General features: G+C 44.2%; 1 protein-coding gene across 1 annotated transcript; it reads right to left on the bottom strand.

Annotated features, from left to right (window-relative positions):
* Nucleotides 1-1,126: 1,126 nt before the first annotated feature.
* On the bottom strand, nt 1,127-23,917 carry LOC125755875 (proline-rich protein 2-like). The gene is made up of 5 exons (XM_049115076.1): nt 23,908-23,917; nt 23,309-23,516; nt 23,125-23,224; nt 15,322-15,456; nt 1,127-1,864 (listed from the first exon to the last, which is right to left on the bottom strand). Exons 1-5 carry the CDS (start codon nt 23,915-23,917, stop codon nt 1,127-1,129), a joined length of 1,191 nt encoding a protein of 396 aa, XP_048971033.1.
* Nucleotides 23,918-24,194: the final 277 nt, after the last annotated feature.

Here is a 24,194-nt window from a genome sequence, read left to right as displayed (position 1 = left end):
ATGTTTGGGGTCGTGAGGAACTGCCCACTGTCCCAAAGTAGCTATACTGTGCCCAGTGAATAAGGTTCTCGTTGGCCCACGTCCTGCTATTCCACAATTGCTGGTGTTGTGATTTATTTTTAAAGCTTTTATTTGCAGATTTTGCCATACATTTTTGTTGTGGTTCAAAAAAAAAAAAAGTGATCAAAGGAGATGTAGAAAACCTTAAATTTCTTTCTTTTTTTTTTTTAAAGATTTTATTTATTTATTAGAAACAGAGAGAGAGGCAGAGACCCAGGCAGAGGGAGAAGCAGGCTCCATGCAGGGAGCCCCACGTGGGACTCGATCTTGGGACTCCAGGATCGCGCCCTGGGCTGAAGGCGGCGCTAAACCGCTGAGCCATCGGGCCGCCCGGTATCTTAAATTTCTTAATGATAAAACTGGAACTGAGCTAGGATCTACATCCTGAAAAGCTGGCGACTAGAAGATTTCATTCAGGATGAGACCTGGGCTCTAATTTAAAGGGCATCTTTAAAATTCCTTAAATTTCTTGACTTACTGAAGAGCATTTTCAACATATTCAAACCCATACAAGACAAAGTGTTGTGAATGAATAATATGAATGAATAAGTGAATGTAATCTTAAAGTATGTGAGTTGGGGAATACAATTGAATTTATTATGTCTTTGTTTTTAATGGCATCTTTACCAATTGTTTTAAATCTTCTTGCTGTTATCAAGATAGACTGATTACTGGATTGTCATTTTCACGCCTGGAACTCGGGCTCAGTGTTCACTTTTTTTGTACTAGTACCTGTAACCAAAGCGTAGGTATTCAATTCATTATTTTTTTTTATTTTTAAAATGCCTTATTGATTTATTCATGAGAGAGAGAGAGAGAGGCAGAGACCCAGGCAGAGGGAGAAGCAGGCTCCACGCAGGGAGCCCCACCCAGGACTCCATCCCAGGACCCGGGTCACGCCCTAGGCCGCGGGCAGCCCGAAGGTCATTCAATGTAAAAAACGCTCACAGATGAATAGGAAGGATCCGGAGTCCGTCCTTCCCGAAGGGCTGTCGTGCGGGTGTCTCCCCCCCCCCACCCCGTGTGCCCGTGGGGCCGTGAGCCCAGGTGCTGCGGATGCTGCAGGTCAGGCCTCAGGTCCCGTGTCCCGCATCCGAGGCGGCCGCGGGCCTGGTTGCTCGCGAGGGACCTGAGGGAGCGGCGCGGGGCCTCCACCCGGGGTCCAGGCGGCGGGAGGCCCACGAGGCCCGGTGGGCACCGGCAGGTGGATGCGGCTGCGCGGCCTGCACGGGATGGGGGGGCGTGGAGGGTGCGTGTGGGTGCAGAGGTGGGTGCAGGCGCGGGGGGTGGGCGCGGAGGGTGGGTGCAGGTGCGGAGTGTGGGTGTAGGTGCAGAGGGTGGGTGTAGGTGCAGAGGGTGGGTGCAGGTGCGGGGGGGGGGCGGTGGGCGCGGAGGGCTGGGAGGGCGCGGGGTGCTGAGCGCGGCCGCATCCCTGCGTGTCCCCCCGCCTCCTGGAGCCGCGGACCGTGTCGGGGGCGCGCGGCCCGTGTTCCTGCGCGAGGATGGGGCCGGGCGGGGGACACCCGGGGGGACCTGAAGTCGCGAGGCCGGGCCGGGGTGCTCGGGACCCCGGCACCTGCCCCTGCGGCCCGGGCCCCTCCCGGGGCACCTGCCGTCGTAGGGCACCCCACCCGGGATGGGGGGACCCGCTCGGGGGCTGCGGCTGGCGCCGAGGCTCGGGTGGGGCGGGGCTCAGCGCGGGCTCCTGCGGTCCCTTGTTCTGGAAGCGCCGCCCAGGGGGTTGCAGCTCCTGCGGGGCCGGGCCGGGCGGTGACCGCGACACCACTTGGACCTCTTCCCGCTTCTAAGGGCGGCCCCCGCGGGCACCTGCAAGGAGGTCCTGGGGGAGGGGTGCGCCCCCCGCGGGCACCTGCATGGAGATCCTGGGGGAGGGATGCGCCCCCCGCGGGCACCTGCAAGGAGGTCCTGGAGGGGAGGGGTGCGCCCCCCGCGGGCACCTGCATGGAGGTCCTGGGGGAGGGGTGCGCCCCCCGCGGGCACCTGCAAGGAGGTCCTGGGGGAGGGGTGCGCCCCCCGCGGGCACCTGCATGGAGGTCCTGGGGGAGGGGTGCGCCCCCCGCGGGCACCTGCAAGGAGGTCCTGGAGGGGAGGGGTGCGCCCCCCGCGGGCACCTGCATGGAGATCCTGGGGGAGGGATGCGCCCCCCGCGGGCACCTGCAAGGAGGTCCTGGAGGGGAGGGGTGCGCCCCCCGCGGGCACCTGCCCAGGTGGGACGAGCGGCCCCGGAGCTGAGAGCACCGCAGGCTAGTCCCGGAGCCCCCACGGCTACACCTGGCCTATGCCTCAAAAATAATTCTTTCCTTAAATTAACTGATTTAACCCATCGAATCCCCCCTCTGGCCGTGTAAAACATGCTCTTTATAGAAATTAAAGAGAGATTTCACCCCTTCCCTGGCCGAGAAATAATTGGCTAACATTTAAAATATTTTCTTGCAGCCTGTTATCCCTTTACATTCAGCTGCGAATAGTTTTTGAGTCATGTTTTTATTCTATCTCTTGATATAAGACTTTTTTGTTTTTTGGATAAGAATTTTAATGGGGGGCCCCTGGGTGGCTCAGTCGGTTGGGCGTCTGCCTTTGGTTCAGGTCGTGATCCCAGGATGCTGGGATGGAGCCCGGTGTAGGGCTCCTTGCTCAGTGTCTCCCTCTCCCTCTCCACCCTGCTCATACTCTCTGTCAAATAAATACATAGGTACACATTTTTTTTTTTAAAAAAAGGATTTTAACGAAACAATTAAAAAAATGTAACCGGTTTTAAAAAAAATAAAGATGTGGTTGGTTGAGATTAACAGGTGTTTATTGGGTGCCTGCTACGTACGCTGCGGCCCAACCAGCCAAGTGCCCCCACTCTTGCTTGAATTTCCATACTAGGTGAGGTTTCCCTTCAATATTCATGCAACACGATGGAATGCTTTAACTGCCCTCCTGAAAATGTATCTCTGTTAATAATTTGGATTTTCATGCCTTTGAGAATTTTCTGAGATGTGCTTCTGTCTCCACAGTTGTCATCGTTGCGTTGGCCGGTCAGAACCACTGGGTGGCAGCAAAAGAACATAGAAGATTTTCTATCTTGCTTTTGTGTGCACAGAAATCCAGTGAAAGCTGTTCTTTGAGTTTCATGGGTGATGGGGAGAGAAATAGGTGATTAAAACTTGACGTGTAACCAAGGCAGGCGACGCACCAGCACACCTCACCACGAAACGTATGTTACTGTAGGTAGAAAATATTAAATATGTGCTTCCTGCTACCAAAGCCACGTTATAAAATCCTCCTTTCAGTTCCCTTTAGTCATGAGCATATCTTTCAAGATTCCTATGCAGTTACTTTTCTATTTATAAAGGCGAAGAGGAAAAACCCAAGCCAGATACTAAGAAAAACTTGTTTTGTGAGAAACTTGTGAACAGAGATTTCGAATGTCAAACAACAATGGGAAGGAGTCATTTTCTTGACAGTGTGTTTTAAAGAACATTCTTGGAAGAAGACTAATTGAATTTGGAGTCCTTGCTCATAGACAAGAGTTTGTTTTACCTCTTCTTTTCAAAAAGAGGGAAAAAAATCACTTAGAAAGCAGCTTTTAAGTAGTAGTTCTGGTCTCTTTGGAGGATTTCGTCCTTTCCTATAAAGTTACAAATGGCTCAGGTCCAAGCTGAGCACACCTTACGTATGATGCAAAGGCTCCAGCTAAAAATGTGAGATGGTCCCGAGGCAGGGGCAAGGGAACAAACACTTGTTTTATTTTCATTTTTATACGTATACTTGAAATCTGTTTAGGTGAAAAACACGGCTTCCCTTTTCTCCCCAAAGTTTTAAGGCAAAATACTTTAAAAAGAATCTTGTTCTTTGAATTTTAGACAAAAATATGCTTAGCTTATCTGAAAGCTTCTCCATGAGTTATGCAAAACATTAAGTGCAGAATGAAAAGTTTGCTTTTGTCCAGAGGGCTGGGTATTGAGCAAGACGGAGTGTCATTCTGGGGCTTATTCCCAGAGGGTCTTGGAAGAACAGTGTGTACGTTTCTTCCCGTTGAGCTTCGGATCTTCCGGTTGTGCTTGGAGCCTGAGCCATGCTCGATCTTATTTCTTGTTGGCAACATGACCATTGCCTCTTGGTGTGTGTATGACATAGATCAGTGAAGCTTATGCTAGCTGACCCTTAGTGGAAATGAAGTTTAGGAAAAATAGGAACGTTTTCCCCACATTGAGTATAGGGCCACCAGAGTCTTGATGTTCACTTTTCCTTTAACATGACTCAAAGGAGGGGTTAAAAGAAATTTGCGGTTATTTGTGGGTGCTGAAATCCCAATCTGAAACTATAGGTGATAACGCTCCTGGGCTTGGACTCTGGCCATCAGTGTCTGCCGTGGACCCAGAACAAGGACCGAGAAATAATTATTTTCACTGTTTCCTCCCCTTGGAGCAGATTTGTTGTTGTTGCTGGAGGGGAGTGTGGGAGTAGGGAAGGGGAAGCATTTATATTGTCCCAATGCAAGATAGGTTTGTGTGAGATGTACTTAGTTTCTTCTTTAGAAATTATGTAGAGTCACTATGATGAGAGAGTCCTTTGCTATTTCTTATAGTCCGCAGTATTCGAGGGCCAGAGGGTCGTAAATCCTCTTGGGAAATTTCTGGGAAAGAAAGTTCTATACACTTGCTCAGTAATAATCGGCCATAAATTTCTTCTTATATATAAAATGTATAAATTTATAATCATGTTCTTCAATATACTAAGGGCAATTATGAATATGATGAAAGAAAGTTTGTTTTGAAAGTAAGAGATGGTAAAAGTAAAGGCTGAAGCGAAACATAATTTGTAGTTGTGTTTACAGACTATAGAGACCCTCTCTTTCAGTTTTCGGGATTTGTATTGTTCCAGGTTTAGTATTTGTACGGCTGTTTTACATTTTGTGGAATTTGATAATCCAGTGTTAAATCACCAATTCTTAAAATTGAAGTAAATATCTGAATAGAATATTTTTTTAGTGTGAATTGAAGAACATCAAAAGGAATATTATAACACAGCTTCAATTTCTTGATTCTGTCACTGACAGTTGACTTTGAATAAATCACTAAAATTATGCATATAAATCTCCATGTACAAGGTGGGCACAGCCATACCCATCTTTTCTCATCAACTATACAAATCCAAATGACAAGGATTCAGGTTTTTGGAAGATAATGCTATTTAAAATGCTACATGGGCAGCACTAAAATTATGATGACATTTTACAACAAAACCGGGCAGATTTGACGGAGAGTTTCTCTTCTAGTCTGTTCTCTATTTTCTTTGTACCAATAAGGTTTCTAAATGAATAGTTGAAGAGGTCATTTGGGGAGGTTAGGGCTCTAAGACTTTGCACTTGCCAGCTTCTTTGCTTGAAGCCTGACCCTGGAGTCTTACGCACTCTGGAGACTTAAGATTTTACTAGGTTGTTTGAGAATATGGGCCAATCCTTAGAGTCAGGTATTGAGGAATTTCTAACAAAGGAAAAGGCAGTGTATTATATGAGAAAGTGTCAGTCCTTCCTCTAATTCATTTGAAGAAAGGCCACACCACAAGGAAGAGATTCTCCCTATATTTGTTACAAATGAAAATTGTTCCTTTTGACTTGAGCAATGTCTAGAGTCAGCTACTCTCAGCACTGGCTCCTCATGGGCATCATTCTTGAAGCTAAAAAAAAAAAAAAAAAAAAAAAATCCCCACCTTGGACTCAGGCCCCACCAGAGATGAACAAATCAGGCCTTTTGGGCATGGGGCCCAGGCATTAGTATTGTCTGAAGCTCCTCAGGATGTATCATGACCATGCAAGGTTTAGAAGGACTGATCTAGACACTGTAATGGAAAGTAGCAATTTTGCAAAAGTCTTAAATGAGACGACAGTCTTCAACATCCACTCCTTTGTTCTTGCTTTTATTATCTCACTTTTTCAAAGCAAACGTATAATTTGAAGACAAACAAAAATATATAACAAAAAAGTGCTCGGAGTCCACACATCTTGTCAGTTAACTGTGGTCCTTCGTGGGACAATTCCAACTTGGCTCTGCCACTGTGAGGGATGGGGCGATTCCTTCCATCCTACCCTTCACCATGCCATTGAAAGGAGCTTAAAAACGAACATAAAATTCATCTGAGTTGTCTGACACTGCTAAAGTTCTTAGGTATTGACATAAAATGAAAGAAATCTTTTGCCCAACTTGAACATGAACCCATTCAGTAATTGCCACAGGTTTGAACAAATTGGTGGTTTTTCTATTCTGAAATGATCAAAAAAAAGAAAAAAAAAGAAAATAAGAAAAGAAATGAAAATAAACCCTCCTCAAAACATTCAAATAATGATTTTTGTATATATACACAAACAAAAACACATTTGCAGGATATCTGTTGTAGAATCTAGTCTCTCATTATGTGGACATGGGGGATAGACAGGGATTCTGGACTTGGGTTGGCCGTGGTTAGCTGGGACCCTAAACATTTCTTTTATCCTCACGTAGCTTCAGCTTCCTTATTTATAAAATGGGGTTGCACCTATGATTCTGACAAGTTGGGAGATCTTATTTGCTACTTCTACAATCCTTATCCACTTCTGAAATCAACCCTGCTGTAAAGAGATTTGAAGTTCCAATTAACTATAGCCTTGTTTCAGAAAAATCCTAACCACAGGTGATAATATTTGCTGGGTGAGTAGAAAAGAAGATTGATGTCATTTACTACCAATTGCATTTGTCCCTTTTTATGAGGAAGATAATGCAGACATTGGATTGAATTTCAAGACTGTCTTAGACACATTACACAGAGAGCTGGGAAATATTCTTTTCACTGATTATATTATAGACACTAATGTTTAATATGACACATAAATCAGTAAAGTACATGAGCAAGAGTCTGACATACTTTAAAAAAGAATGTAGCAATATACTTATATATTTGATATATAGTTGGTACCCAACAAATATTTGTTAAATGTGAGTGAATTTGAAAGGTTAAAAGCAATTTCTCAGTCTCAAATGCTCATTTGAAGAGGTTTTAAAAGATCGGTGTTTTTTGGTCATAAAATATGTTTTCGACTTGGATTTTCTTAAATGGTTGAAATTTGAGTACGGTGAAATCGGGCAAACATCATGGGGCAGAAATGGGAATTTTTAATTAGATAGTGCCTTGGCTAATAACTTACAATAATCATTTTGAAAAGTTTGCAAAAGTTACAGCAAGCTTTAGAATATCTTTAAACCATTTTATTAAAACTGTACTCTCAATGAAGAACTCCAAGTTTGTTCTTCCTATGGAGTGTCCATCTAGTTATTCCTGTAGTTATATCAACTGTGATAAACTTTGTGGCTATGAAGCACAGTTTTATTTAGATTTTGAAGAAAATGGAAGTCACATTAATAATATTCTGATGTAACCATTTGCTTAAATTAATACTTTTAAAAGACATTATTTTTAAAAACATAAATAAAAGACATTATTTTGGTCAAGTGAGTTTGTGGTTATTTTGGATTAAATGATTATAAATTGAGGAACCACTTGGGAATAGGAGGAATTAGCAAGCTTTTTGTTTTCCTAGCTCCTCTTATTTAAGACTAAAAAGAAAAGGAAATTATGTTTAAATGTCTTCTATTTTAATAATGGTGGGCAGAGTCATTCGGACTGACCTTTCTGCTGAGTCCAACCTGAAAATTTGGATCCAAACCAGCAAACAAACAGACAAAAACTGTGTTACAATCCCAGAAAGTGAACAAAATAGCAAAGATTATCAATGCCAGAATCTAGAGATAGGGTAAGACTCAGAGGGTGGTCTTGGAGCTGAGTCTGCTTTTCTCCCAGTTCTTGGAGATAGGAGGCCAAGAGGTCAGGGGTCATGCAGTAGTTTGATGCCCTATGAAGTTAATGCTGCAGTGATTGGTGTCCAAGGCCCATCAAGGTTGAGAAAGAGTTCTAGTGCCTCCTGCCCCACATTGATTTGGGACTACAAAGGGTTGTACTCTAGGAGCAGAAAAGGGTGAATGGGAAGTCGGCCCAGGGTGCTAGTATTTCTAGGCACCCAGTGAAGAAAATATAAATCCGTCCTGGAGAAACAATATCATTATCCAATGCCTCAAATTACTTCTAAAAGGAATTTTGCAAAAACGGTATTTAAGGCATAATAAAAAATATACAGACAGGAGACGTGAATGAAAGCCAACAGAAACAACACTATGGAAATAGACTCACAAGGGTGCCAGATGTTAGAATTTTCAGATATAGAATTCAAAATAAACATACCTACTTTGGAGAAGGTGGTAAAGGACACAATGGAGAAGTTAGGCAGATGTGGAACCTATACGAGAAAAGACCAAATAGAAAATCTGGAACAGAAAATTTAATAATGAATTTGGAATATCTCAGTTGATTGACACAACTGATGAGAGAATTAGTGAGCTGCCTGAGGGGTTAAAGTCAGTCTCTAGAGTGAAATTGGTAGAAACGAAAAGAATGGAAAATTGGAATAGTGGATAGAAGACACGGAGGATGAAGTGAAAAGCTCTAACTTATGAGTAATTATAGTTCAATAAGGAGAGAAGAAAGAGAATGGAGTAGAAGCAAATCTGAATAAACTAGATGTAAGAATTTCCCATAGCTGATGAAATTCATCAGCCCACAACGGTTGCCTACAACTCTGAAACAAGGCATATTATGATAATATTACTGAAACCAAGGGTAAAAAAGGAAAGCAAGGTTAAAAAAAGATAAATTGTCTTCAAAGAAACAACAATTAAACTGATGGCTGACAAATGATGGAAACTAGAAGACAAAATCACCATATTTTAAAGTGCTAGAAAAAAACCCATTAGTAACCTAGAATTCTAAGCCTTTTGAAAAGATCACTGATGAATAAAAATATAGAGAATCTAGGCAAGAACTAAATTTAGAGAATTTGTCAGCAGATTCATGCAGAAAGAAATTCTAAAGGGTTTTCTTTCGGCAGAAGAAAATTAATTCAGATGGAAGTTTGGGAAGAATGAAGACTATTCCTCCCAAAAGAAAGTATATTGGTAAATATAAATGAATACTAATGGCATAAAACAATAATAAAAAATTTTAAAAATAAAACAATAATTAAATGGTATTATGGAGTTTTAAATAAATAAGTTAATTAAATAAACCATATAAAATACATGACAAATTGGCATGTAAGTTGTTAAGGGAAGAAACATGGAATTAAAGTATTCTAAGGTATTTTGTCCATCAGAGGGTGAGAGCAGCAATTAGTATTAGAGTTTGGTAAGTCAAAGGATGCAGGTTGCTATCTAGAGTCACACTAAAAGAGTACATAACTTCTGAACTAATGGGCAAGGATTTGGAATAATTAAAAATATTTTAAAAGATTGAAAGGAAAGAAGAAAAAAAGAAGCACAGAACAGGCAGGACAAGTAAAGAATCCTTAGTAAGATAGTAGACTTAATAGGAAAGAATCGGTCATTGCATCAAATATAAATGGACTAAAATTATCAGTTGTATAAAAATTTTGAGAGATCCATCTAAAACATAAGGAACAGAAAAGTTAAGTAAAAGGATGATAAAATGTTTGATGTATGGGAAAGATGTAAGAATTCTCATTTCATGTGTAACAATATAATATCAAATACATGAAGCAAAAGTTGACAGATTAAAAGTAATAGGGAAACTGACACTCTTAGTTCCTGATGGTCTCATACTTTTGCCAGTAATTGATAGAATAAGCAGAAAAACAATTGTAAAGGAGTAGAAATTTTGAATGATGTAATTAATAAACTTGACCTAATTGACGTATAGAACACTGAATATCCATAGAATTCTTTTCAAACCCACATGGAACCTTTTTTTTGAATTGATTATAGACCATAAAGCAAATTTCAGTAAATTTCAAATACTTGAAATTAAATAAAATCTATTCTCTGATCACAACATAAACTTGAAAGGTAACTAGATAATTAACTAGAGAAAGATTACTAGAAGTTTCCCATGTCCTTGAAAATTAAGAATTATACTTCTAAGTAATCAGTGAGCCAAAGAAGAAATCATAAGGAAAATCAGGAAACATTCCAAACTGAATGAAGATGTGATATAATGTATGGAATGCAGCTAACATAATAGATAGAAGGAAACTTGTCGCCTTATGTATTTCTATTAAAAGAGAAGAAAATCTGAGCCAGTAATCTGTTACCTCAAGAAGCTGGTAAAAAAAATTAAATCATATCAGAGAAGAAGATAAAAAGAAATAATAAAGAGTAGAAATCTATGAAATAAGAGACAAATGTGTAATAGAGAAAAATCAATGAAGCTAAAAATTAATAAAATCATTGGTAATAAAGACCAAGGAAAAAACAGGCAAAGTACAGATAATCAATGCCAGGAATGGAAAAGGGGACATTACCATAGATCATCTCAGTAGATGCAGCATAAACATCTGACGAAATTTTAGCATCGATTCATGATAAAATCTGTGGGTGAACTAAGGACCGATGGGCACATCCTCAGTCTGAAAAGAGTGATTACTAAGAGCCTGCTGCAAAGTTTGGGGAAAAAGTTAAGAAAAAAGTAAAGGTGTAAGGACTGAAAAATAAGAAAAACTGCCTTTATTTGAAGATGGCAGGATTATGCACATAGAAGATTGGAAGAAATCTACAAATAAATGTATTTCGCAAATCACTTAAAAATACCAGTTACTGGTAATAAATGCAGAAAACTCGCTGCAAGTCCTATTCTGGACTGGATGTTTGTGTCTCCCCCTCCACCCCTCCCTCCCCGCCTGCCAAATTCCTGTTGAAATCCTCTGCTCCCTAGCCCCAGGGCTGTATTTGGAGATAGGGCCTCTAAGGAAGTAATTAAGGTTAAATGAAGCCACAGGGGTGGAGCCCTGATCCCATAGGATTAGTGTCCTTCTGAGAAAAGATGCCAGGGAGCTCTCTCGTTGCTGGCTCTCTCTGCTCTTCCTCAGAGGAGAGGCTGTGTGAGGTCACAGGGTTGTCGTCTGCAAGCTGGGAGGAGATTCCCACTAGGAACCGAATTGGCTACCCCTTGATCTTGGCCTTCCAACCTCCAGAATTGTGCAAACATGAATTTCTGTTGTGAAGCCACCCAGTCTATGGGATTTCAGTATGGGCAGCCCCTGCTGCACAGTACAGCCTCTCTTTAGAAAACTGTACAGAATTATTGAGAGCCTTTAGGGTAGACTTAAATAAACGTACTATAGCAGTTCATGGTTTGGAAGATAATCTCTTCCAAAGTGTTCTACAAACGTACTTCTCAAACTTTACTGTGCACACCAATTATCAAGGGATCTTGGCTTAATGAGGTCTCTGATTGAGGGAGTCTGGCACAGGGCTGAGACTCAGCCTTCCTGAGTGGCTGGAAGGTGATGCTGATGCTGCAGGGCCCTGAACCACGCTGACTACCAAGGAGGTGTAGATCCACTGAAATCCCACTTTTTTTGTGTGTCCAGGTGGTCTCCCCCGTTCCCTCTCCGTTCTATCAGCTAGCCAAGTGACTTCTCCAGTTCTCAGCATATGGTCTACTTCTTTTCCTCTGTGGATCCCCTCCTTCTTGCAATGGACGTAAAATTAGAGATCGTATCACATCACCTCTAAATACTCGGTAGAAATCTTTGTAAGGAGTAACTATCGTGTAGTTGTCATATCTAAAAAAAAATTTTTTTTGACGTTATTTCTCAAAAGTCATCAAGTATGTAGAAAGGTTTCAAATCTCCTTGTTTTCTCATAATTTATCAATAAACTGATATTCTTTTCCTCGATGATGTGGTTTAATATGTTCCTCTGTAAAATAGTAATTGATCTAGATGAGGCTTCATGAGATTGGGCTCCAACTCTATTTTTTTTCAGGGACACTTCGTAGGGGGTGGTGTATGTGTCCCCTGGCACCCAACAGAAGACACACGACATCTGTTTCTATTTTCATGACATTAAGATGGATCAGTTGTTCACCTAAGGGTCTTCGCAGCCATTGGATATAACTGCCCACGTACATGATTTCACTAGGGGTTACAAGATGGTCATATTCTAATTTTATTATTCCTTATTTATTTATTAGGTGGCATTCCTCTTTTCCTGAACAGGAATTTTCTCTCGTCAGCTATCATTACCCGGAGGTATATAGTCTGTATAGAAAGGCAGAAGAAATACTGGATTCCTTTCCTTTGTCAGCCTTTAGAATAATGAGTTGATTCTCAAGCATTTTTAAGAGGCAACTAATTTATTAAAAAGTATCACTATCAACTCTGGATTCTTTTTACTTTTACTGTGCTTCCGTTTTTTGTAGGTATTACTCTTCTTGAATGTCCAGTTGTTCCGTCTTTGGCCAGTGGGAGCCTTTCTGGGGTTTCTGCTGCCTACTTGTGACGTGACCTCAATAAGTCTGCAGCTTCAGCCCAGTTCACTGCTTAGCGTTTATATTCTTGTCTGGTCCACAGAGATATTTTTTTTTTTTGGGGGGGTGGGTGGGTGTTTAAACCCAAATTTATACTCGTGTTTCTCTGTCTTTACACTTTATCATTGCTTTCATTATGGAAGAGGGTGGCGAATCAAAGCATCACCTCCCTGCACTCCCTTGAGTAAAAAGTCCAAAAAGAAGCTTCGAAATGACCATCCATCCATTCGTAAGATGCCCTAAACAAATAAACTGACATTTCAGATAATAGGACAAAAGTTTTGTGATCATGAGACACACATAAGGAGATGAAGGGTCCAGAAAGGGCCAGGCTGAAGACTTGGGGTCTTGACCACAGTGGTGGGAGGAGGAACCGGACACCAGAATTCCGTGTTTGCCCTGTACATTTTGCCCCTGGTCACTTGTAGAAAAATATTTGTCAGCCTCATCCTAGAAGGTGAGTTTTAACCATTCTCAGCAAGTTGTATTTTGCCCTCTTTGAGTTTTAGCTTAAAGGACTCTTTCTGGTGATGTTTACCCATAGATTCTTGGATGAGGTAACCCATATATCTGGTGTTGGGAGCAAGCCAAGGCGCAACAACTGTCCTCTGAGGCTTATTTTTGTTGGAATGTGCTTTTTTACTCTGCAGTGACATAGCCGATATTTTAAGCTCTTGAGCTGACACTGTAGAAACAATCTACTCATGTTCTAATTTTTAAGAAACTCCTTTATTTAGTTTTCATTAATTATTGAATAGCTAATATTTCAAAAAGATGGGTGTTTCTAGTTAAAATGATACATATTTTATGCTGAATGATAGGGCCTGAAATATGTTTATTAATTTAAAAAGACGTGTGTGTGTGTGTGTGTGTGTGTGTGTAAAGTTTTGTTTTGGGTTTTACTACTATCATCCTTACCTAGCATCACAAAGATCTCTGCACTTTTCTCCTTTCCAAATGTTCATGATTGACCTTTCAAACAGGACTAAGGAGTAAATAAATGAATGTGTACATCGATAAATCATAATTGCCTTTGAGGTGCTTTTGAAATCTGAAAAATGGACTGGGTGACGGGCACTGAGGTGGGCACTTGACAGGATGAGCGCTGACAGGATGAGCTACATGTTGGCAAACTGAACACCAATAAAAAATAAATTTATTAAAAAAAAAGAAATCTGAAAAATGTCTTTAAATTATTTTTATTAAGTTTAGAATAACTGATAACTCCCTTACAGTAGGAAAGATGCTACAGTTAATCCTACCGTGCTGCCTCATTTTCCTGAATCGTATTATAATTTAAATCCGCTCACCTGTGTTAATTAATGCAATTGAAACAAGTTCAGTTTCTCTTGTGAGTATTAGTGGAGGTTCAGACTAGTGGGCATAAAAAAGTAACGCGGAAAAAAAAAAGGTGACAAAGTATTTGATGGTTGATAAGGCTCAGAGTTCCCATTATGTTGTATATGAGTCCACAAGACTCCAGACTTAGGGAAGTGAGATCTCGCCAAAGGGACTGGGCAGCTTTAGTGCCCCAGTGATGACTGAACTCAATTTCCACGTAACGTTCTTGTCTCTGCTTGAGTTACTCTGCTAATAGATTTTTTCGAAAATTGAAGCTTGGGTAATACTTGTTATAAGTTTGACTTTTCAAGTTTTATAGACAGGTGATCCAAAGCCAGGCAGGAAGTTTAGGAAACCGGGATCTCTGCCTCGGCGTCCTCATCCTGTCCAGTCCAGGAGCTTGCTGCAGTCACTAGGGACGCGCTGAGAGGACCCTCTGATTTGGACCGCTGTGGCACGTGGGAGGACAGATCCACGAGGATGGTGCTACCGACACTGCAAGGTAGATCGTCTCTATCTCGTGTTGGGGTGAAATACGATTTTGAACTGCCTTGTTCAAGTCAGATAGCGTCATTGCAATCAAAAGCTACATTTAATCCTAATTTTTTGATTACACTTTTTGCATTTCCCTCCGGTATCGTAGGTTTCTGAGTGTTTTATTCTCGCTACTGATGGCGTAAGTCCTCACTGTAAATATTCAAACGTGAGAGAGATACAAGGTAGAGAAGGAGCACACCTACCAATCCCGCTGCAGTAGAGGCAGCCTTAGCCACGTAGGCCCATCAGTTCCACGCGCAACTTTCAACTGTCAGCACCTGAGAGCCTTGCGTGAGGCTTTTGCTTATGGGCTTAGCGGACCTGCGTTTGGGCCAACTGCAAGTGCTGGGGGATCAGTTGCCCTTGGGAGCTCTCAACCCTGACTGACAGGATATGTGAGTAAATAGCGCTGCTTCCTTCCCCCTTTGGGACAATGTTCTAGAGTTTTCGCAGCATTCCCTGGTGGGATTAAGCTTCCATTGTCTACACTGGTAAATTAGCTTGATAACATCACCCTCCCATGGCTTCCTCCGCTTCCTGTCTGCTCCACAGCCCTACTCATTTTCCCTGGGATTACCTCCCAAATGAAGCATCCCTTCTGGGAGGACCTAACGTAAGGTACCCATCTTCCAAGGATGATGCCAGGACTTCAAATTCTCATGCTTGTCATGTGCAAGTGAAGGATCAGTGCTGTTCTAGGGGCTTTCTTGAGTGCTGTCAGGGTGGAAATTTAGCGAGAGATTCTCCTGTTCATAGGAGAACCTGTTACCATCCTGTTCATAGGACCTGAGTCTTTGGGAGTCGGGTTGTCCATTCCCTCTGGTCAGTCATCTATCAGGGTTTCTCCAACTTGGCACCATTGACATTTGGAGTAATACTTTGTTATGGGGGCTGACTTATGCTTTTTCAATGTTTAGTGGCATCCTTGGTTTCTATCCACTAGATGTCAGGAGCATCCCTCACCCTCACATCTCTGAACATCGCCAAATGTCGCTGGGGGCCAGAGTTGCCCCCAGTTGAGGACCGTTGAGTTAGAGCAAGTGCATACGGGTCGAATGTGGCCAGTTTATTTGCTGTACTTGAAGGTTTTCTGATCACCTAACAGGAAGGAAAACACAGATTGAAGATGACCTGAAAAGAATCTTTAGAGTTATCCTTTTGTGTCGGAGTTACCTCTTTCCAATAAAGTAGGAATAAAAGGAATATATTAGAAGAAGTCTTGTATGGGAAGGAGGGTTTGTTGGTGGTGGTACTGGGTCTGGGGAAAGCGAGCATCTTTCGAGAAAGTGGTGGCTGGCTCGTGTCCTGATGGAAACTGGGAAGTTGCCACTGAGATTCTTCAAAAAGAGGGATCTCATGAAGACCCTGGTCCTGGATTGCAAACTGACTAAAGGGTCTTAAACTCTCTAGTTATGCCTTTGTATTTAAGGCTGTGGGTTCAAACTTCCCTGGGAAAGGAAGACACCAAACCACCGTCAACCATAGCATAGGCGTAGGCAACAGCCTGGTCTCCCATAAAGAACAAGTAAAGATTAAGTTCTTGGGGTGTCTAAGAAACATGTGGGCACGGCCCGGTGTAGCTCAGAGAAATGGTATCGACTAGGAGGGGAGCAGTAAACCTGCATCCCAGGGCAAGCCTGGGTGGAGGTGGAGGGGCAAGGATCTGGGAATACGGGGAACAACAGGAATTCCCTGGGGATTGCCTCCAAGGCCGTGCAGGTGGATAAAAAGTGGATGTTTCTACCTGCTGCGTTTCCAGCTTGGTGCAGTGGGAAACTCAAAACCAGACCCAGACAGGAAACTAAGAATTCTTTGCACAAACAAGAGTCAATCAAATTATTTCCTAGAGCAACGTAAGGGTGGGAATTGAACAAGTGTTTGACATACTTGGTTTTCACACCAGGTGTCAGAGATAAGATAAGACTGTCCAAAGTCAGAGAAAATGCTGGGGGGAAAAGGGATAGATTATCATCCGGTTGATAGTATAGAATTCCGACCCCTCCCGCCATTCTAGTTCTCAAAAGCTTGACAATTCCCTTCCTACACCCTGGGAACATATCCTAAACTTGTCTGAGCTGTACTTTTACTCACCTAAATTCTAATGAGATATCACTTCTCCTTTTTTTTTTTCTTTCACTTCTCCTTTTCAAAGTGACTCCACCTTTTCCTCCATTGAAAACTGCGGTGGCTGATTTTATTCTCAACTTGGAATCTTGGGGGAAGGCATAGAGGTGTTACTGGAATGTCAGTCTTTTATAAAATTATTGGACCGTTGTAGGAAATAAGCTACTGCGGCTTCCGTTTCCTGGTCTATGTCAGTGCTTCTCAAAGTGGAGTTTCACAGCCAGCAGCATCACCTTCCTCTGGAAACTACGGTTAGAAATGCAAATTCTCAGGACCATCCCCGACCTGCTGCGTGATAGACTCTGGAGGAGGGGGGGGCCCAGCAATCTCAGTTTTATCGAGCTCTCCCGGGGATTCTGGTTTACATTCCAGTTTGAGAACCATTGGTCCACGTTATGGAGGAAAAGACAAAGTGAGGACGCCTCACCCTGTAGTCCCAGGCTCCTGCCGAGACTCTTCTACCAGGCGGGGTCCTTGTCTTTACCTGACACCAGGCCCTGGCGAAGAGTGCCCCTCCCGGTAATTCTGACCTCCGCGTGGCACCTGTGACGTGGATGTGGGGAATGTGGGCTCCTGGGACCAAGGAGCGAGGCCTGGCCACCCTCCAGCAAAAGACAACAAGGTCCCTTGTTGGGAATGCCATCGTAAGGGCCTGCCAAACACAGCCCTGCGTGAACAGTGGTGCTGGCTTATGGAAATCCTTCCTCTGATCACTCCCCAAAACAGATCAGGATGAGAAAAACGGTCATGGTTACTGAGTTCCAGGACACGCCAGACACGGTTAGTCCTGTGTGTAAACGACAGGGAGTCAGCACAGCTCCCCGCGGTAGGCACTTGCTCTGCCCTGAGTGTTCAGGTCTCCTCCCAATTTGTATGGTGAATCTGTAACCAGACTCAAGGGCTTGGGCTCCATCGAAGGGAATAGAACCCAAGGAGATGTCGGAAGCGAAGAACTTCTCAATACTTGTTACAAGTCGAGAGGCAGGGAGGTAGCTGTCGAAGGCTGTGTCCCAGGGGTGGTGCGGGCAGCTTTCCCTGGGCGTGTGGCGGAGCTGGCTTGGGCATGCGGGGTCAGGCGGCACACCTAGCGCGTCAGCAGATGTTCGATGTTCAGCAGATGGTCAGATGTTCAAGAAGTGATGGAAAGCTCTGCCCACAGGAGCAGATCTTAGAATTATAATGAGCTGAAGGTAGCCTGAGGATGACTGCAGGGGGCCCCTGCACAGGGCCTCAGCTCCCGTCCGGCTCAAACTGGCTCAAGTAAGGGGCTCCCAGGGGAGACACCTGCCTGGGCATCTCCTTGGCTGGAACCGTGGACTCTGCACAATAGAACACACTTCCATCCCCACTTTCGTCCCTTCCCCGCCTTCCTTCTGCTGATGGCTTTCAGTCCTCTTATCTGAGTAACTCTCTGTTGCAAGCTGGTTAACAAATCCCGAACCCACCATGCGATGGTTTGGGAGGTGAGCCCTTTCCAGATGATGAGGCTTAGATGAGAGAGGCCTTGAGGTTGGATCCCCCGTGGAGGGACTAGTGTCCTTATGAGACAGGGAAAGACCCTCACCGTGCCAGGACGTGTGGACGTGGCCAATTACGAGCCAGGAAGAGGCCCCTCCCAGAACCTGACCGGGCCATCGCCCTGATCTTAACTTTCAGCCTCCAGGACTGTGAGAAATGAGCTTCTGTTAAGCTTCTCTGTCTGTGGTGTTTTGCGACGGCAGCCAGAGCTAACGCAGGACTATTATCATCCCATTTTATAAATGAGAAAATAGGTTCAAAAAGGCGAAGTAATCAGCCCTGATTAACCCAACCGTTGAGCGGCAGGTGGATCAGGCTTACGGCCTGTGTGAGTCTGTCCTTGTCAACCCGAAGATCTTAGATTTCTCGGGCAGCTGAGAGTGTAAATCCCTGCTTTGGGCTGGAACCTTAGCGGTGTGGCCTTCTTGTCTCATCAGACTGCTGGACTTTGGACCTTTCTCAGTATCCAGGCCTCCGTTTCCCTGGACACTACCTCCTGACTCCACCAAGCTCCCCCTCACTTTAGGGAGCAGCTATGTTACCTTGCTCAAGTGCAAATGCACCGTGAGGCTCCTGCACAGGTCTCAGTTCTCTCCTTTCTTGGCCCAACCCCGGGATCCTACTCTCTCTCCTCAAGACTCGAGGTGCCACATTGCAGTTCTCTACCTTCAAGACTGTGTTCTCCCCATCGCAAGGCTGCTTTTATTCACTTTAAGCAGACAGTTTAAATCCCCTAAGAGGTGGGCTGCTATTTCTTTGCATGTGTGTAGTTTGTGTTTGCCTTGCTTCTCTGGTGATCGCGTCCCCTTGAGGAGCAAGGGCAACCCTGGAAACCCCATGTATTGCAACTCGGTGAGACTAAAACAGAATTGTGAAGAGAAGGGTCCAACTGGCCAGCTTTGTGACTGAGGGAAGGCCGATGTGCGTGTGTGTCTGGTGGCGGGGGTGGGGATGCTCACTGTTGGCAGAGAGGGAGCCCTGCTATTCTGGATGTATCCGTGTTTGTGTTGACATTTCATGTTTGCAAAAACCTCACAGCTTGATGTGTTGATCCAATAAAATCATCAAGGGAGGGAAATGAAAACACCCAGAAGATCGGTGGACAGGGGGGCCGACTGTGTGAAAGGCACCAGAAAACTCTTCTTGACACACAAAGCATTGCTCGAAGGGGAAAAAAAAAAGGCAGTCAAGGAAAAAAGGTCCAGCAGGCAATAAGGTGATGGCAGGTGCTCTGCGTTTGCCTTGGGTCTCTAATGATAGGCTTGTATCCTATTAGGGCTTGACTGACACAGAACTTATTAACAAATTAAGAAGTGTTCGTTCCTTGAAATATTTTGGACGTTATACCGACTTTTTCTAGTGGGTTGTTGAAAGGACTCTATTATGTCAGTTTGGCGTGGAACCCAGGAAATGAGCTGGCACTCTTCAAAGTTAATAAAACATCATTTGTCATAGGATTTGCAGGTGTGACTCAGTTCCTGTATTAAAATATACAGTAAAAACCGAGGGCTGAGGGGCCAGCCCTTTGCCAAGCCTATCGAGTCTTCTGTAACTGGCCTGCTCCGAGCTATCTGGAGTCTTCCGTGTGCAATCGAGGTTTGATGCGTTTTGTTTGTATGAGGATCGGGCCTGGTACCCTCACCCCCACGTGATCCCTTCTTGCCAGGGGCTGAGTTCAAGTCATCCCTTGCTGTCCTGGGGTGCTGATTGGAGCTCTGGCATCGTGTGACTTCGGTTGCTGTGAAGATGGGGATTTTGTTGAATTTGTTTGTTCATCCATTTGGACGTGCTCGTGGCAGGGGCAGTGGCCTCACAGTGGTCAAAACCAGAGTCTTTCTCCAGGTGAAGTGGGTTCCAGAGGTGACTGGACATGTCAGTGCAGAGTGCGGCTGTGTTCAGGCTCTCACCTTCCCAAGCCGTTCATTGCTTATGGGATCCTTCCTCCCAGGGGCCCAGAGTAGGGTGATGTCCCCAGGATGAAGGGCTCCCACCCCAACGTAGTTCCGCCCTTTCCCTGTGGCTAAAATTCCCTTTGAGGATGATGAAGAATTCATATTTCAGGTAGAAGAGCATTTTTCAATCGTTTTGGTTGCAGGGTCCCTTTACACTTATAAATTAGTGAGAACTCCAAAGAGCTTTTAAGTCAGTTGTATCTATCGATATTTATCATACACGACAGGAGTCAGCAAATTATGGCCCATGGGCCACATCTAGTCCAGGATTATTATTATTATTATTAATTATTATTATTATTATTTATTTTTTTGTAAAGTGCTACAATGGCAGAGCTGGTCAGTTGCAGCAGAGACTGTAGGATCCGTGAAGCCCAACATGTTTATTATACCTCTACCTTTACAGAAAAGTTTGCCAGTCCCTGACATAAAAATTAAAATGAGAAATGTTTAAAATATTTATCAATTCATTTAGAAATATCAATAAGACCATGGTAAGAAAACAGATTACATTTTTTGTTTTTTTTTAATTGAAAAACATGTCTATACTTTCCAAAACAGGCAAAACAAAACAAAAAAGTGCTTGCTCAGTAAGACTCAGAATGGCATCGTTTTATACTTTTGCCAATTTCTTTGATGTCTGGCTTAATAGGAGCGAGTGGACTCTCATCTGCCTCCGCATTTGATCTGCTGTGGTACGTTGCTTCTAGTTGAAGCGGGTGAAGAAAATCCAACTTGTGGAAGTATGTCGTTAGAAAAGGGAGGAGTATTTTAATAGTCATTTCAGATATTTACGGATGTTCTTCTTTAACACTACAACAAATCTTGACAAGTGGTAACTTCTAGGAGGTTGCATATAGAATCTGAAACCGTGCAATGCAAATTTCATACTCGGTTACGTTTAAATACACGGGTCTAAACTGCACTTTGGTTGGATCTTACACCCATGTAAGATTTTATAACAGCATGCATTAATTATTTTGAAAATATCAGTTCACTGAGTTATTCAGATCTCCCAAATGTTGACATATTTCATTTTGCACCGTATCAAAATATCACATTTATTAATGTCACCATCAAGCTCCTTTAAAGAGTCCTTAAGCTGTCAAACTCATGGTGGTACATGCAAGTTCTCCAAAATTCTAATTTTTCTTGAAAGCTCACATTTTATAATTGACATCAAACACTGTCAGTTGTTTGCCCTGTCGAGATACGCTCATTTCGTTCTTTTTCAAGAAAATGTCTGCCAAATACCCAAATCTGTATAACCGTAGTTTGTCTGTCAGTCAGATGGAATGATGTCTCATAAAAAAAAAAAAGACAAATTCAGCTGGAGACTCAAAAACAGTTGCATGAGAGCATTTCCTAGAGACAGCCATCGTACTCGGTACGCGGAGGTGCTCTACGTATATTTCTCATTTATTTACACAACGTGTTTAAAATACGTATACTCAATGGTTGTGATTTGATAAAATTCATGCTTTTCTATGTTTATCAAGGACATTCTAAAGCAAAACTGTTTTTTCTTTCTTGGAAAAAAAAACGGTGGTCAGGAGTATGATGGTCACGAGCACGGTTTCCGGCCCCTGCCTGGCCATATGCGAAGGCACCGTGTTTCACCCTCTCCATCACTATCCGTGCCTGTGTCTACACAGTGAAGACAAATATCATCTTGCTGTGATTATGAATAGAGTTTTGACTTCATGGCCTCTTAAAAATGTGTCCGTGGACTCTACTTTGGAAACCCGCCGAAGTGGCAAGGTAACAAACTAAATTCCGTTGGTTCTGGGAGATGTTCTGGGGTAAAGGGTTTTATGATTAAGTCATGTTGAGAAAATATCGTATACTGCATCACACTGTGGGGATTTTCCAGTACTCATTGGGTTTTAAAAGCTCTGAGAAGTCCTCAAAAATCAAAACAACAGCATCTTTTAAAAAAAAGATTTTATTTTAAAAAAGAGAATCACTACATCCAGTGTGGGGCCCAAACTTTAAACCCCAAGATGGAGAATCACATGTTCTAGGGACTGAGCCAACTGGTCGCCCTAAGAATAAACATCTTTTAACTTTGGATTTCCCAAAACCATTGGGGGGGGGGACATCCCTTTTCCTTTTTTTTTTGATGTATGTGACTTCCCTCTGGGATACCATCAACGTGGCTCTTGGGATCCCTCCCGAGGGTGGGCAGAAGTGCTGTCAGGGGACGGTTTTCTTTCTTTCTTTCTTTCTTTCTTTCTTTCTTTCTTTCTTTCTTTCTTTCTTTCTTTCTTTCTTTTTTTTTTAAGATTTTATTTATTTATTAATGAGAGACACAGAGAGAGAGAGAGAGAGGCAGAGACACAGGCAGAGGGAGAAGCAGGCTCCACACAGGGAGCCCGACGTGGCACTCGATCCCGGGTCTCCAGGATCATGCCCTGGGCCGAAGGTGGCGCTAAACTGCTGAGCCACCAGGGCTGCCCAAGGGAATTGATTCAACACCACGTTTCCCAAATGTGGGCCATTGAGAAGCCTAAGACCCCGTAGTGTGTCCCGACTGTCCTGGGGCTTGTGGACTTGAATACATAACGTCTTGTGCACGTGCAATGATCTTCCCCTTGTGTCTAGAAGCGGCCGCCACTCACAGAATGTGGCTCCTCCTGGAGGCTCCGGAGTTGGTGGTGGCCGTGAATGGCAAACATAGTAGAGACTAATGTTTATTAAGCGTCCGCTGGGTGTGAATGCCGGTAAGGGCTCGTCTCAGGTCAGATTTCCAGATCTGGAGAAGAGGATTTGTGTGCAGGGGACCCCTATAGGATCGCTCTGAGAATTGGAGGAATCAGAAGAGAGGAGAAGAAATGAAGCCAGGGTGTAATTTCGGGTGAAGTCCCAGCCTCAGCCTGGTCATATGGGGGGGACGGGCGGGGGGCAGGCTCTGCAGTAGAAGGTGGTGGAGTGCGACCTCACTCATGGCAAAGGCAGCGGGCCTTCATACTTCCGCCCCCCTCGGTTGCTGGCTATGAGCCACCCCAGCAGGTGATGGTGGTGTCGGGGGACATGAGCCCCCAGGTGTTCTCTGGCTTTTTCTGGGCCTCACCACAAAGCAGTTTGGGCAGCCTTCAAACAGTTCTCTGACAAGAATCACAGGTAGTAAGAAGACGAAGGAAAAAAAAAAACACCCCAAACTCCTCCCTACAGGAGGCAGGTGCCCAGGGACCATGAGGGTGCTCCCGGGCAGTGCAGTGGGCTGGGGACCTCCGCCAGCACCCGCCACAGAGCTCACTAGCTCATCCAACCTGCACAACGACCACAGAAAGTCTATATTACCAGCTCCTTTTTACCTGGAGGAGACTGAGGCTCAGAGAGGGAGACCCACTTGCCTATGGCCCCGCAGCCGGGAAACAGAGCCAAGGCCCAGAGCTGGAAGCCCATAGCTCTGCCACCACACCGCACAGCCTCTGCTTCTCCAACGGCCACAGCCGTCGCGCGTGTCACCAAGAGACAATGGGGACTTCGTGGGCGGGATACCGGAGGCACCGGCTGGTGGGCTAGTGTTCGGTGACACCACGGGCTCCTGCCAGCGCCGCGCTGGGATTTCAAAGCAATTTCAAGGGCAATCTGGATTTCGGTTATTTTCTGTCTCCGCCGTCCTCTGACTTAAGCAATTTTAATCAGAGTCAAAAGCTCCAACTGCAGTTTGTTAACAGCTAAGAAAACAACGGCCAAAGGTGAGAGATGGTTTTTGAAGAGCTACAAGGCGCTTCTGTTGGCGGAACAATGGCGAGATGGCTATTTGGGCGGGAAACGACGTCGTTTGGATTTCTAATTCAGCAAAATTACTTAATTGGCAACATGTGCTTCCCAATCACAGAGAAGAACAAGAAGGTGGCTTGTAAGGGGGGGCTCTTGGGGGGTGAAGCAAGACGGCAGATGCCTCAGTGTGGAACAAGGAAGGGGTTTCCTTCTAGTCAGTGGGGACCTCCCGTCATTGCGCGCCTCGTCCCTTCCACAATGCTGTGCTCATGAGGACAGTGATGCAAGGCTGCAGCATGGCTCGGGCTGGTGGAGCACCCTACAGCTGTACAGTACAGCCTTGAGGGCACTTAGGGGGGTCTTGACCTAAACTCACAGGGGTTCTCAGCCAGGGACAGTATCCGGCCCCCTCCCCTCCCCAAGCGTTTTTAGAAACATGGGGGGAAATCTTGTGTGGTCACAACGAATAGGTCGTCACAAGGTGAGCGTGTGTGGACTGCTTACTGGGATTTA

The sequence above is a fragment of the Canis lupus genome, chromosome 10 (assembly GCF_003254725.2).
Source record: "Canis lupus dingo isolate Sandy chromosome 10, ASM325472v2, whole genome shotgun sequence".
NCBI classification, from domain to species: Eukaryota; Metazoa; Chordata; class Mammalia; order Carnivora; family Canidae; genus Canis; species Canis lupus.
The sequence above is the reverse complement of the archived record's forward strand: the minus strand, read 5'-3'. Positions and strand labels throughout refer to the sequence as shown.